The sequence below is a fragment of the Lolium rigidum genome, chromosome 3 (assembly GCF_022539505.1).
Source record: "Lolium rigidum isolate FL_2022 chromosome 3, APGP_CSIRO_Lrig_0.1, whole genome shotgun sequence".
Classification (NCBI taxonomy): domain Eukaryota; kingdom Viridiplantae; phylum Streptophyta; class Magnoliopsida; order Poales; family Poaceae; genus Lolium; species Lolium rigidum.
Window position 1 is genome coordinate 108,095,104 of NC_061510.1, and position 14,231 is coordinate 108,109,334.

The 14,231-nt window shown below is 47.4% G+C and overlaps 2 protein-coding genes across 2 annotated transcripts; both read left to right on the forward strand.

The window, feature by feature from the left end:
- Window positions 1-3,746: 3,746 nt before the first annotated feature.
- Window positions 3,747-6,689, forward strand: LOC124702130 (ankyrin repeat-containing protein ITN1-like). Its single transcript, XM_047234232.1, has 4 exons — window positions 3,747-3,783; window positions 3,883-4,617; window positions 5,069-5,478; window positions 5,567-6,689. The coding sequence occupies exons 1-4, from the start codon at window positions 3,762-3,764 to the stop codon at window positions 6,395-6,397; spliced, it is 1,998 nt and encodes a 665-aa protein (XP_047090188.1). The 5' UTR covers window positions 3,747-3,761; the 3' UTR covers window positions 6,398-6,689.
- Window positions 6,690-11,281: 4,592 nt separating this feature from the next.
- LOC124697959 (ankyrin repeat-containing protein At5g02620-like) lies at window positions 11,282-12,981 on the forward strand. Its single transcript, XM_047230487.1, has 2 exons — window positions 11,282-11,609; window positions 11,693-12,981. Exons 1-2 carry the CDS (start codon window positions 11,282-11,284, stop codon window positions 12,979-12,981), a joined length of 1,617 nt encoding a protein of 538 aa, XP_047086443.1.
- The last annotated feature ends 1,250 nt before the right edge of the window (window positions 12,982-14,231 follow it).

A 14,231-nucleotide genomic window follows, 5' to 3' on the forward strand; every position in this document is an offset into this window, starting at 1 on the left:
CTACTACGATATACAAACCAAGAAGCTCGCGATTGAAGAGATCAATGCACGTGCAGCCGCAAAGGAGGTATGTAACAAGCAAAAGGAGTTGAAGATCGTCCTGCTTAGCGAGGAGGCCAAGATCATGATGACCCCGTTGACCGACGACATGGATCCTACTCACCGGAAATGGCTTGAGAAGATCCTTTAAGCTCGGATATGTGATTCGTGTGTTATGCTTTTGGAAGTCTGTTGCGTCGACATGTTGTATTTTAACTCCTCATCTTGCAAGTTCGGTTTTAATAATTTTCCGCAAACTATTAGCTAACTTATTTGTGGCCGGCAATGTGGCAATGTTAAATACAAAAAATTTATGCGGCCGCGTTAGCCTTATTAGAGCATCTCCAGCCGCGTCCCCCAAAGCGGCCCCAAAGGTATTTGGGGCGCGCCGGACAAAATTTCGTTCCCAGCCGCGCGTCCCAAAGGGTCTTTCGTCCGACACGGCCCAATATGGTGTCCGGCGTCTCGAGTCCGTCCCCGCTCCACAGGAGACGCTCCGAGCACGCCGGACAGAACGAAAAGCGAGGCGGGGAGTGACGAGACCGACACGTCAGCGACTCACGAAAGGGAGCTCAACCGCCGCCTACCTAGTGACGGTGCAATTGCCGGGAAGGGAAACCGTCGCAGTGGCAACCGCGTCGATCGACGCGCGAACCGCTAGAATGGAGCGCGAACTCCACGGAAGAGCAACCGCAGCTCTCTTTGATATATGCGCCGCTATTCATCCACGCTCAATAAGACCCATACGTATGTGCTTTCCGATCTACAACCGGCCGGCGCCATTCATCTCTCATCTCATCTCTCACAATGAGTAACCTCTCTTTGCCAGCAGACACCGACAGCGAGAGGAAGTCGCCGAAATGGCGCCATTGGTGGGACAGAGTTGCAACACCTAGCAGCTCTAGTTCCCCGCTGACGGACAGCCAAGAGGAGGATTGGGAGGCCGACGAGGAGGAAGAGGAAGAGGCTGAGGAGGCCGCGACGGCAAAGAAGGAGGCAAGGGCCCGGGCGAAGACGGAGGCGAAAGCGAAGGCGCAGCCAGCGAGCACCGTCGACGACGAGCGGGACACAAGTTCCTCTGACGCGTCGAACGACACCAGCTCTTCGGAAGAGGTGACGAGCAGGAAGCGCCACCATAAGGACGACGAGGCGGAGTCATCAAAGAAGTAGTTTAAAAAATTAATTTATTTTTAAACGCTGCACGAAGAAAATACATCCTTAAACATTTTCGACGTTCGTTGGGAGCCGCTTTTGAAGACAGGTGGAGATGCTCTTAACTTGGGAAGACGCGTAGCTGCAGGCTGCAGGGCAGCTAGCCCCTAGCCACGTACGCCCGCGGCACGCACTCTCCGTAAGAGGTGTGTACAACAGAGAGGGACGCGTGCAGCTTGTAAAAGGGAAGACAAAGATGGAGCACATGTACGCGCGTTGGCCCATTTCTCCTATCGCCATGCCAAATGCGTGTGTTCCGTACCGCGGAGTGAAGGCGGGGGCCCAGTCTTCTTTCTTTCACCAAAACAAGGATTGCTTCCCGCGGAGTACCGTCCTGCCACTGCACTACACTTTCTTGGACCACATTTTGCACGTAATGCAACCTCTGCTTATGTTTTTGACAGATTATACTCCCTCTTTACTATGTTACCCTGTGTTCTACCTCTGGTTAATCTCAAAAATTTAAGTTTTGTAAGATATATGAAAAACCAACACCTGTAATATCAAATCGATATTACTAGAAACATCATGAATTATACATTAGCAACTCCGTTTGTGGGTGTAGATAAATCTCAGCCAACCAAGATGTCGTCTCCATAATTTTGTAATACTTGAACTTTTTCTATACGAGCAATTACTGTGCAGCGTGGACCATTTTTTTAGTTATAAACCATTTATGACTAGGAAAATACCATTTGCAACTTGATTTTTAACTAAAAAATCTCAGTTACAATCTACCTTTTCAATTAGAACCCCAGTTGCAGCTAAAAAGTGTGAGTTGCAACTGTACTTTCAACTTATACGACGCAAAATATCGATGCGAATTTTGTGGACTTGACTGAGCGCTAAGTTAATTCTCAGCTAGCAATGTGCATCCGAAATTGGATGTGATGATATTTTGTTTTATGTACTTACTCAAACTTGCAAATTTTGATTTTGACTAAGGCTAAACCGTATGGTATTTTGGAAAAGAGGGAGTAAATGTTTTTAGAGGTAACCATTGAAAATAGTTCTTAAAAACAGAAGTACGTAATTACACTTTCATTAATTCGAAGAAAATTTTCGTTCAACGAGGATGCTGAGAAAGATAGATAGATATCGAAACTCTATTTATATTGACTCTAAGAACAATTTTTTTCTTAGATGAACAATTTCGGAAATATAATTGGGCTCCCAAAAGCATATGCCCCTACAAGTACAAAATGATGATGTGGATGTCAAAATAAGCATGTACATATTCGTGTTCCTTGATTTTCCACAAAAAGTATGGAGAAAACGCAAATATTATGACATGGGTTAAAAGAGACAAGTTGAGTGCTAAATTAGTTGAATATTTAGATCATCCAACTTTGTTATTTTTATTGGGGAACATATATGTTGGTTTTTATATAAATTTGCACGAACACAAACCTTAATGTCAAATAGCGCACACACAAAGTTATAGATTTTTTTTATTTTCTATTTTTGAAATTTACTATTCTAACCAAGAGCATATGCTCTCGGGAGCCAAAACTCCATGCCCGAACGATTTTTACTAAATGGTGAACAATTTTCTACCCGAGTGGACAAATGTGTAAAGTTGACAAAGAAATGGTATTTCTTAGTCAACTAAGGCAACACTATATTTTTACACTGGATGAATAAATTATTTCAACATGTTAAACATGGTTTGTATAATTTAGACATAGACAAACCCTAAACCACATACCAGGCAAACCATTCATGTTATTAAGTAAAAAACAGCAAAAACCTTCGAGGAACAAACATGTTGACTACTCATTGTCTTGTGCTGCGCTCATGCCACACAATTTTTTGGGACCAACATCTCGGTAAAATATTTGCAAGGGCCTCTTTGATTTGTATAAATTCTCAATAGCCACAACTCTATTCGTCGGAGATAGATATATGTGATTTGAACTTCGTAATAGATGTGATTTGAAAACATTCATAAGGACATAAAGCCTTTTCTCTTCAAAATCGAGCAGATGATTGGATTTTAGGAGTATATATGGGATGTGATTTGATCTTGCAAATAATAGATGTGATTTGGAAAGATTATAGTATTATACAGGATGTACTATATCCCAAAAAAAAAACAGATGATGTAGGGCCTCTGACAGAGTATCTATCTAGTGCATAGTTTTCAGTTATTGGGGGGCGACAGGGTCTTGAGCAAAACAGAAGGAGATAATAATTCAAGACGGAAAGCGACAAAAGGCTCCCATATGCGAATGCAGCGCACCAAACCAAACCAAGCCGGAGCGAGAGCGAGAGCCAGATAAACAAAACCAAACCCAGACTGGGCGAAACTGAAAGCAATCGCAGGCGGGCGGGCGCTTCATCGATTTCATTCCAATCACACAAAGAGAAGAGACCGCGACGCGAGCCTGCCTCGACACCCGTCTCCTCCCTCCCTCGCGATTCGATTCGTCTCTGACTCTCCCCACCTCCCGTTCGTCGCCGCCCCATGCCGGCCCGACCCCTCCGCGCCTGACCCCGCCGCCGCCGCCATGGCCGTCGATTCCGACAGAGGTATGTGTCGCTCGAGTGATTGATTTGTTTGATCGGGCGTGTTTTTTTGGTGATCGTGCTGGCTGACGATTCATTCATTCCCCTGTGCTGCTGCTGCAGGTGAGGGGGATTTGGAGATTGGGCTGGCGTCGCCGGGGTCGGAGGGCGGGGCTTCGCCGCTGGGCAGGCGGGCGCTCGAGTCCTGCCTCTCCGGGAAGCGGCTCGACCAGTCGCCGTCGCGCCTCGCCCGGCGGCCCGGGCTAGTCATGTCCAGCTCCGGGAAGCGGCTGGACCAGTCGGCCTCCCCCTCCCGCCCGGTGCTGGTCATGTCCCACTCCAGCAACCGCCTCGACCACCAGCCCTCGCCCTCGCCCGCCTCCTCCCCGACGCCCTCCAAGGGCCCGGCGCTCGTCATGTCGCGCTCCAGCAACCGCCTCGACCACTCCCCGTCCCCCTCCCCCAGGGCCGCGCCGCCCGTGCTCGTGCTCTCCAACTCGGGGAAGCGCATGGACCGCAAGAAGTACGTCAAGCAGGTCACCGGCCGCCACAACGACACGGAGCTCCACCTCGCCGCGCAGCGCGGGGACCTCGACGCCGTGCGCCAGATCATCGCCGAGATCGACGCGCAGATGACCGGCACGGGGGAGGACTTCGACACCGAGGTCGCCGAGATCCGCGCCGCCGTCGTCAACGAGGCCAACCAGGTCGAGGAGACCGCGCTGCTCATCGCGGCAGAGAAGGGATTCATCGACATCGTCCGAGAGCTGCTCAAACACTCGGACAAGGACAGCCTTGCCAGGAAGAACAAATCAGGGTTCGATGCGCTGCACGTCGCCGCCAAGGAAGGACACCGAGGTGAGCACACTTCTTCAGACACTTCACAGACACTGCATAAAACCAACACTTTCCGATTCTACTGGAGCACATATTTACTACTCCTACATGCTGAGCCTGGGTGTTGTAGGCTGAATCTCATAGTTCAGTTTGCATGACGAATAACTATATGGTACTACTTTGGTTCTTATTACTTAAAAGATCACCAATGAAGGTTGTTGTTGTTGTTATCCTTTACTCCCAGATTCCAAATAGTATGTGTTTACTTTTTTTTATCTACTCTTTGATCAATCTCCATGAATCCTAGTATGTCAGTAGTTAGTTTTAAAATCGGCATGCTCTTATCGGCCTGTCAGTACCTACACTAGCTAATGAGCAAGCATTAGTTCATCATTCGTGTGTTATTTTTCATCTTTACTGTATCTATTTGTGCTACAAATTAAGCTGGACATCCGACTGACATTGCTCATAGATATTGTGAAGGTACTCCTGGACCATGATCCTTCCCTTGGGAAAACCTTTGGCCAGTCAAATGTGACTCCACTGATAACAGCGGCGATCAGAGGCCACCTCGAAGTAGTGAACCTTCTGCTCGAGCGGGTTTCGGGGCTGGTTGAACTATCAAAGGCGAACGGAAAGAACGCATTGCATTTCGCTGCCCGTCAGGGTCATGTTGAAATAGTTAAGGCTTTGCTAGAATGCGACCGTCAGCTTGCTCGGAGGACTGATAAGAAAGGACAGACTGCTTTGCACATGGCGGTTAAAGGGACGAGCGCTGGGGTTGTCAAAGCACTCGTGAACGCTGATCCGGCCATAGTTATGCTACCTGACAGAAACGGCAACTTAGCTTTGCATGTCGCCACCAGGAAGAAAAGATCAGAGGTAACTCTTCCTTTCTCTGCCATGTTAAATCTAATGTGCAAGCGTATTGATTTTTGTTCTTGTTCTTACATACTTGTGTCTATTGTAGATTGTGAATGAGCTTCTGCTTCTTCCGGACATGAACGTGAATGCGCTGACTAGGGATCGCAAGACTGCATTCGACATAGCAGAGGGCCTTCCGCTGTCAGAGGAGTCTGCAGAGATCAAGGATTGTTTATCCCGTGCTGGTGCAGTGAGAGCAAATGATCTGAATCAGCCCCGTGATGAGCTCAGGAAAACTGTGACTGAGATCAAGAAGGATGTACACACTCAACTTGAGCAAGCCAGAAAGACCAACAAAAATGTATATGGCATAGCAAAGGAGCTGAGGAAACTCCACAGGGAAGGCATCAACAATGCGACCAACTCCGTCACGGTCGTGGCCGTGCTCTTCGCTACGGTTGCATTTGCTGCGATCTTCACAGTGCCAGGCGGCAACAACGATAAGGGCGAAGCAATAGTTGTGCACGCGGTATCCTTCAAGGTCTTCTTCATCTTCAACGCCATCGCCTTGTTCACATCATTGGCAGTAGTGGTGGTCCAGATAACACTTGTTAGGGGTGAGACCAAAGCAGAGAGGCGAGTGGTGGAGGTGATCAACAAGCTGATGTGGCTGGCTTCTGTGTGCACCACCGTGGCATTCATATCCTCATCTTACATAGTGGTGGGCCGGCGCTTCAAGTGGGCGGCGATCCTGGTGACGGTCATAGGTGGGGTGATCATGGCTGGTGTGCTTGGCACAATGACATACTATGTGGTGAAATCCAAGCGCACGCGGTATATCAGGAAGAAGGTGAAATCGACGAGGCGGAGCGGCTCAAACTCATGGCAACACAACTCAGAATCAGACTCCGAGATAGACCGGATATACGCCATCTGATGAAGATGTTGTTTCCAGTGAATGGATTCAGAGTATTTTTGGCAGCGACACGACACGAATGTAAAAAAAAGGATGCCACTCGCTATAGACAGCTTGACCCTGGGGGTGCTAGGGGTTTATTGTATACATTTGAATAAGCTGTTGTGAACTGTTATTCTCTCGTTCCTGGATTAGCAGGAGCCAGGAGCCAGGGGTCTTGTTGTATAGTGTATACTAGTACTTGAGATAGATTGGTCTTCAGAATACGAATGCAGCCTGTGCTGTGCTCCCTATGCATGGCTGGCTTTCATCAGATTTCTCTTTACTTTTTTATTTTCTTCTCATTTTGTTAATAGTGCAGTGGTAGAAGAATAATATGTGTGTTTAGCACTCGGTTGTTCCTTGTATATCTTGCTCTGCCTGCAATGCCGTCTGGAACAACCGAGAAGGTTCTAGAAGCATCTGCTAATCCTGTAGTGTGAAGACATGGAGAGCAGGGCTCCTTTACTATTCCTATTCCACGGCACGCGAGGAGTGCAAGATTTTCCATGTTCTCTTCCTCCGGACAGGACAAACCTGGAGTGGTGATAACACGCAAACATGTCGCCGCGATAGAGACTGGCGATCAAAGAAAAGCTTGACCTCAACTTGGTCGCCGGGTAATAAAGGAGAAACGTCACCAGAGGATTAGGTGCTTCTCCTGCGTGCTCCAGATCAGATAAGAGTGGACTTGGTTGACTTGTGATTCAGTGTGGGTTGCCTATAACTGATATGATCAGCTTGATATTAGTACTGTAGTATATTTCCTCTTATCGAAAAATACTCGGTGACTCTGTGCACAAGTTGATCGACCATCTAGTCCCTTGGGGGGCATTCGATAAAATCGATTGATCATCTAAGCAAGTTAAAAGGACACCTGATTGCCCCATCAAATCCGAGTCGACAGATTGGGGCTTAACCATGAGTAGCAGAGTTAGCTGCCATGGTCTAGGTTTCAGAAAGGTTCAGAAGAAGAAAGCCCTGCAGGGACCAAAGCAGCAACAAAAGCTTCCACGAGTGAAGCTGAGGCAAAAAGAGAACAACTTTACAGTTCTTGTGGTTTTTTGTTGCCCATTACTTCGCGCTTAAGTTCAGAAGATGTATGGAGGCGGCGGTGCGCCACCAGCAGGAAAAGAGTTCACTTTGAGGCTTTACGCATATACGAATCTCGCAAAGCTCTGATGTAGTGAAGTGTAAAGGCTGTGTCCCGTAGTCTAAAACCCTTGTGCTCTCTAGGACTCTACGGATCTAAATCAAAGGTTGGTACGTTAACATCGTTTGCAAGTTGCATGGCCTGTTTATTTATCTCTGATACGCTGTGGATGGTGAAAGTAATGGTAAAACAACAGCAATTCCTTTGGCTCTCAAAGCTCCAGTGGCCTTATCTGCTCTTATTTGCAACCCTGAATCACAAATCAACTGCGTTCAAAAAATATATGACACTTGTAAATACGCATATGCGCGCGAATACACTCTGAATATACAAAGTGTCGTGAATAAATACATTCATTTCTGAGCTGCACAAAAGAGTTCTGTAGACTGACTACAATAGTATGAACGAACAACACTATATCAATTAAATGTCTTGCAAAACCAAACATGCTATCTTTGTACAGTGGTTCTTTTCCCCCCTTGCTTATATGAAAAGGCAGTGCTCCTGCCGGTTGCTCCAAAAAAAATGTCTTGCAAAAAAAAAATCTTAGATGAAAAACTCTTATGTTTTCTATGTTCATTGCTTTACCTATCGTTTGCAATTGGTAGTTGTCTCTGTTACTACTTCTTATTCATCCATTCTTGATTTTTTTGAGTACATCATCGGGATTGTGAACACATCAAGTGCATCTTGCAAAACAAGAGATGTGCTTAAGGAAGAACATCATCAACATATTATGGATATGCTTGATAGGGGTGATAGATCAGGTGGAAGAGGCTTGAATCAAGAAACAAGCCTCACTAGGCCCGGGTAGGGACGAAGCTAGAAATTTTTGGCACTAGGGTTAGCTTTAATTCTCTCTTTTCCAGTGGTGTCATGCTATATAGTTATTAGTATTTAACATTAATTAGTGAAGGATTTGCTAATATCCACCGGTGTCAGCTGACACCATTGCCTACAAGGGAGCTCCGTCCCTTGGCCCGGGGATACTAGATGGGGTTCACATTATATAGCTTTGCTTTGATTGCAACAAACGTGGTTGGCAACATTGTTTGTTCTCCATGATGAGAGACATGGATTGACGCAAGCACCGGTTTAATAGATAAAATGGGGAATCAAAATTTTATTTTTATTTTAAATGTTATAATAAGTTTTTCTGCCACATCATATGAGCTTTCACATGTTTTGCAAAAGAAAGATCTAAGTATTGTGCATGCAATGGAATTAGGTAGTGATGTGAAAGATCGGTTGGCCTCTATGAGAGAATGTGGTTGGGATAACTTGTTTGATGATGTCCAACAATTTTGAATGGCGACGGGTATTCCAGTTCCGCATATGGATGAACAAATACCAAATGGGTGTCTTTTGAGGCTTGATGGGATGATCTACACGAACTTTCATCCTTTGAAGTTGAGATATTCTATGTTCCCGCTGGCAAGATATGTGTTGAGATGGACCATCGCTTTTGTGCGGCATCTATAAAGGTATTAAAGAGCTTCTTGTTCTTTAGTCCAAAGAATTATTTCTCATCGTTTGATGTGGACAAGCTTGCTTGCAATCTTCCATTTATTATGCAGATTTCTCTAATGATGATTGTGCAACCGTAAGAGGCCAACTTGATACTTACATTCACCGTGAGAATCCATTCCTCCTTTTTCTACTTTCATAAATCTTGAATATTTTCTACAAAGATGTTTGAAACATGGAAGCATTTGGTCTACCCAGTCTAAGCTTATTGAGTTGTCCTTAATGTTACCAGTGTCAAACGCATGGGTTGAGAGTCCTTTTTCAGTAATAATGTATGTTACACCGAGAAGGAGCTATTTAGACAACTTGATGTTGGCGTTATTGCTTAACTGTTTCAAGCCATTAAGAAGAGGACTTACCTTGTAAACCTAGGGCTAATTAGCACATCATTGGTACTCTCTCGGTACATCTCGTTACATCATGAATCAAGATGAATTTTTTTTTTGACAAAGAATCAAGATGAATTGTTTTGAGGGCATGTTCATATGATTTACTAATCCATCTCTCACTTTTATCTTGTAGACTCTCTTTGTGGGTGCAACTGGGCATTTCAACTTTTATCATTGATTGTTCGAATTTCATTAGTCTTTTGAGAGTTCTTGTGAATTCCTATCCTATCTAATATTAACACATAACATTTAAAAGTGTTATGGATTTATGAACATTCGAATGTGTTGTGAACCGTGAACGTGTAATGCGTTATACTTGTGTTTCAGCATTAGAAGTATTGCAGAAACAATATTTACTGCATATGATACTTATATTCCCGAAAACAAATTGTTGTCTTGAGGGCGCCTCTAGGTTTTGACAAATTTCTGATTCCACGGCTGCCCATAATTGGTTGCCATGTCCTAATTAATCGAGATCGTCACTGGACGAGGGCTGCAATCTTGCTGCGTCAACGGTCAGCGTGCAGCGACCACCTTTGCCCGGATTCCTTTTCAAAGTTCCCACTGCTCCAATTGGTCACCACCAAACCAAGAACCGGAAAATAAAATGCAAGGGATATTAATATAGACCAATAAGAAAGCACACGCGGAGCAGAAACGAGAATCGATGGTCACCTAACCATGCGTGCATCATCACCAACTGCTTATAAACGATATCGAGAACAAAGATATGAATACGTACCGCGACAGTTACGTATCCGCGTCACCGCTCACGATTAGTCCAGTCAGTCGCTCTCTTAATATAGACACATGAAATCAAATGAAACCGAGCAAAAACGTTTCTGAAAGAAAAGAAAAAAAAACTAAGATTCCACTCGATCTGTGGCTGGCTGCTCATCTATTGATCCAATTCGAAATTATCATAATCGATCCTGTTCCTGCCTCCTCCTACGACATACTCTGCTCTACGTACGTGCGGATCGACCGGCGGCCCCATGGCTCACATGGAGGCGCAGAGCTCACCACGCCGGTATGTTTTCTTTGTTCTTCTTGCCAATGCCGACCATGTGGTCGCCCAAAAATCCGTATTCATGGGGTCGTGGCGTTAGGGATTCTGCTATATTGTAATGCGAATTTGGATTCGAACCATGTGATTGATTGATCGATTGATCCCCTTCGTGTTCCTTTCCTATGTGGCGTCGCCGATGGCCTCTTCTTTCTTTATCGCAAAGCCTGGCCCTGGGGTGGGGATTAGTGGGGAATGGAAAGACTGATCATCGTCAGAGGTCGCAGTGCGTATACCTGTGGTGGTTGCCATTGAGATCTCTCTTTTCTTTTAGAGTTTAGATGTCTAATCCGATTGGCGCATTGCAAATGGAGGCGCCTTTAACCTTGTAGACAAGAAAAAACCGTGTAGACAGATTAAATCGACAGTGGGAAGGGGCATCTGCACTGGCATGGCACTATGTAGCTGGTCACATTTTACAATTGTTTGGTTCATACTCGCTTTTCTTCTCCATCGAACTTTCTCTTTTGGCCTTCTCTACCTTTTTCTTTGGTAGATTTTATTTTGCTCCAGAAGTAATGGGGCTAGAATCAATAGGGTAATCTGGTAGGTGAAATTCATGCAAGTGGGCAGAAAAGAATGGTGGGAATGGACGAAGAATGGCCGCTAATCGTGTTATGGCCTGATGATGGAGTCTCGTGTTCATTCAGTCGTCTTGTTGCTGCAGGGCTTGCTGCTAGCTGCTGCTACCTCGTCTTGACGCGCCTCTGGTTAATTTTAAGTTAGAGGCAATGGACTCGCCGCGGGCGGCGACGCGGCGCAAGAAGATGACGAAGCAGCTGACCGGGAAGCGGGACGACACGGCGCTGCACGGGGCGGCGCGCGCCGGCCAGCTCGCCGCCGTGCGGGAGACGCTGTCGGGCGCGGAGCCCGAGGAGCTGCGCGCGCTGCTGTCCAAGCAGAACCAGGCCGGGGAGACGCCGCTGTTCGTGGCGGCGGAGTACGGGTACGTGGAGCTGGTGAGCGAGATGGTCAAGTACCACGACGTGGCCACGGCCGGCATCAAGGCGCGCAGCGGCTACGACGCGCTCCACATTGCCGCCAAGCAAGGGGATGTTGGTACTGCTGATACTTGTGTTTGTCTGTGGATCATGTCGTGTCAATGCTAGTGCGACAGGCACTGACCAACTGTTGGGTTGCAGAGGTGGTGAAGGAGCTGCTGCAGGCCCTGCCGGAGCTGTCGATGACGGTGGACGCGTCCAACACGACGGCGCTGAACACGGCGGCGACGCAGGGGCACATGGAGGTGGTGCGGCTGCTGCTGGAGGTGGACGGCAGCCTGTCGCTGATCGCGCGGAGCAACGGCAAGACGGCGGTGCACTCGGCGGCGAGGAACGGGCACGTGGAGGTGGTGCGCGCGCTGCTGGAGGCGGAGCCCAGCATCGCGCTGCGGGTGGACAAGAAGGGGCAGACGGCGCTGCACATGGCCGCCAAGGGCACCAGCCTGGACCTCTTCGACGCGCTCCTCGCCGCCGACGCCACGCTGCTCAACCTGCCGGACACCAAGGGCAACACCGCGCTGCACATCGCGTCCCGCAAGGCGCGGCACCAGATCATCAAACGGCTGCTGGAGCTCCCCGACACGAACCTGAAGGCGATCAACCGGTCGGGCGAGACGCCGCTGGACACGGCAGAGAAGATGGGTAACGGGGAGGTGGCCGGCGTGCTGGCGGAGAACGGCGTGGTGTCGGCCCGCGCGCTGAGCCCCACGGGCGGCGGCGGCAACCCGGGGCGCGAGCTGAAGCAGCAGGTGAGCGACATCAAGCACGAGGTGCACTCGCAGCTGGAGCAGACGCGGCAGACGCGGGTGCGGATGCAGGGCATCCAGAAGCGCATCAACAAGCTCCACGAGGAAGGGCTGAACAACGCCATCAACTCCACGACCGTGGTGGCGGTGCTGATCGCGACGGTGGCGTTCGCGGCCATCTTCACGGTGCCCGGGGAGTACGTGGACGCGGACAGCCTGGGGCCCGGGCAGGAGCTGGGGGAGGCCAACATCGCCCACGAGACGCCCTTCATCATCTTCTTCGTGTTCGACTCGGTGGCGCTCTTCATCTCGCTGGCGGTGGTGGTGGTGCAGACGTCGGTGGTGGTGATCGAGCGCAAGGCCAAGAAGCAGATGATGGCGGTGATCAACAAGCTAATGTGGGTGGCGTGCGTGCTCATCAGCGTCGCCTTCCTGGCGCTGTCGTTCGTGGTGGTGGGGAGGACGGAGCGGTGGCTCGCCGTGGCGGTCACCGTCATGGGCGCCACCATACTGGTCACCACCATCGGCACCATGCTCTACTGGGTCATCGCGCACCGGATTGAGGCCAAGCGCCTGCGCAGCATCAAGCGATCGTCGATGAGCCGCTCGCGCTCCCACTCGGGCTCTGGACTGTCGGAGCACGACTGGGTGGACGAGGAGTTCAAGAAGATGTACGCAATCTGAACAGCATTCTAATTAAATTACCCTGACGATCGCGCGAGTAGGCAGGCACGCTTGAATACCCTCACGAATGCTAATCACATCTCTTCGGAAGCTTGTATACGTGTCACAATGGTTCGTCAGTGTGTTCTGAAAGCGGAAGGGAAGGGCACGTCTACATCTCACCATCTCATGCGATTTAGATCTCGGACACTGATATCATCGAATCTCAGATATAATCTGGTTGCAACTTATCTGCAACTCATAGATCATCATAAATCTTGAAACAAATTCAACACCGTGGATGCTTTTTTCTTAATCATAACCCACTAACAACTAGGAAAATCGTTGTTGCAACCCACTCAGCACATATCACAAGACAAATCCAATAGCTAAGGAATGGATTGAAACATAATAAAAATCAAACGACTGATTTCTAGCAAATCTGCTAAACGAAATATTGGTGGGCACTGGGAAAACCGACGAACCTGAATCGTTAGTCAATGGCGAGAGAGGAGGGAGGGATAGCAAGAAAAAGTATTAGGAAAACTCTATTTTTTTAGGCGCGAGAAAATTGTACTTATAAATTTCAAAAAACCTGGATGAAAAAATCACTGCACTAGATGACAACTGCATTTATGTTGGTCTGAAATTTGATACTTGAATACGTTTATTTGTGATCTGTTATGAGCTCTTGGTATCATGGTAATTCATGGAATACCACTAAGCATTTGTGTCATCGCATTTGTTCATAGTTTTAAATTTATATAGTATAAGAAACACTAATTGATAGTTGAAATGGCAAGATTGGAGCGATCAATCCTTGAGATTAAACACATATACTAGTCAATGATAACGCGGAAGTGGATGTTTTGAATTCATCCTAAGAAGATGGGCTGTCTCCCGGTTCTTATTTAAAAATCATACTATCATACATTTAAAATTAGATAAATCTTCAACATTTTTTTTATGAACGCGAAGAGAGTGCATACATGTAAATACTAAAAACAGGACATGTCCTTCCAGATTGAGATGCATTAGATGAAGACCTACTCTATTATGTACTGAAGCTTCATGTTTCATCAAGAATAAAACAAACACAATGAAAATTTAAGCACCGTCACTGATTCACTGTACTTATTAAGGATGGCAATGGGTAGGGTGTGGTCAGGATAGAAAAATACCATACCCATATCCATGGGTATGAAAATTTACCCACACCCATACCCAACAGATACCCATACTGCCATACACATTGGGTACCCAACAAATAG

What these genes read in the sequence shown, in the direction of transcription:
- LOC124702130 (XM_047234232.1), top strand. Translation starts at nt 3,762, where the DNA reads ATGGCCGTCGATTCCGACAGAG. An exon ending in GGCCGTCGATTCCGACAGAG is followed by an intron (nt 3,784 to 3,882) that starts GTATGTGTCGCT and finishes CTGCTGCTGCAG; the next exon opens with GTGAGGGGGATTTGGAGATT. An exon ending in CGCCAAGGAAGGACACCGAG is followed by an intron (nt 4,618 to 5,068) that starts GTGAGCACACTT and finishes CATTGCTCATAG; the next exon opens with ATATTGTGAAGGTACTCCTG.
- LOC124697959 (XM_047230487.1), top strand. Translation starts at nt 11,282, where the DNA reads ATGGACTCGCCGCGGGCGGCGACGCGGCGCAAGAAGATGACGAAGCAG. An exon ending in CGCCAAGCAAGGGGATGTTG is followed by an intron (nt 11,610 to 11,692) that starts GTACTGCTGATA and finishes GTTGGGTTGCAG; the next exon opens with AGGTGGTGAAGGAGCTGCTG.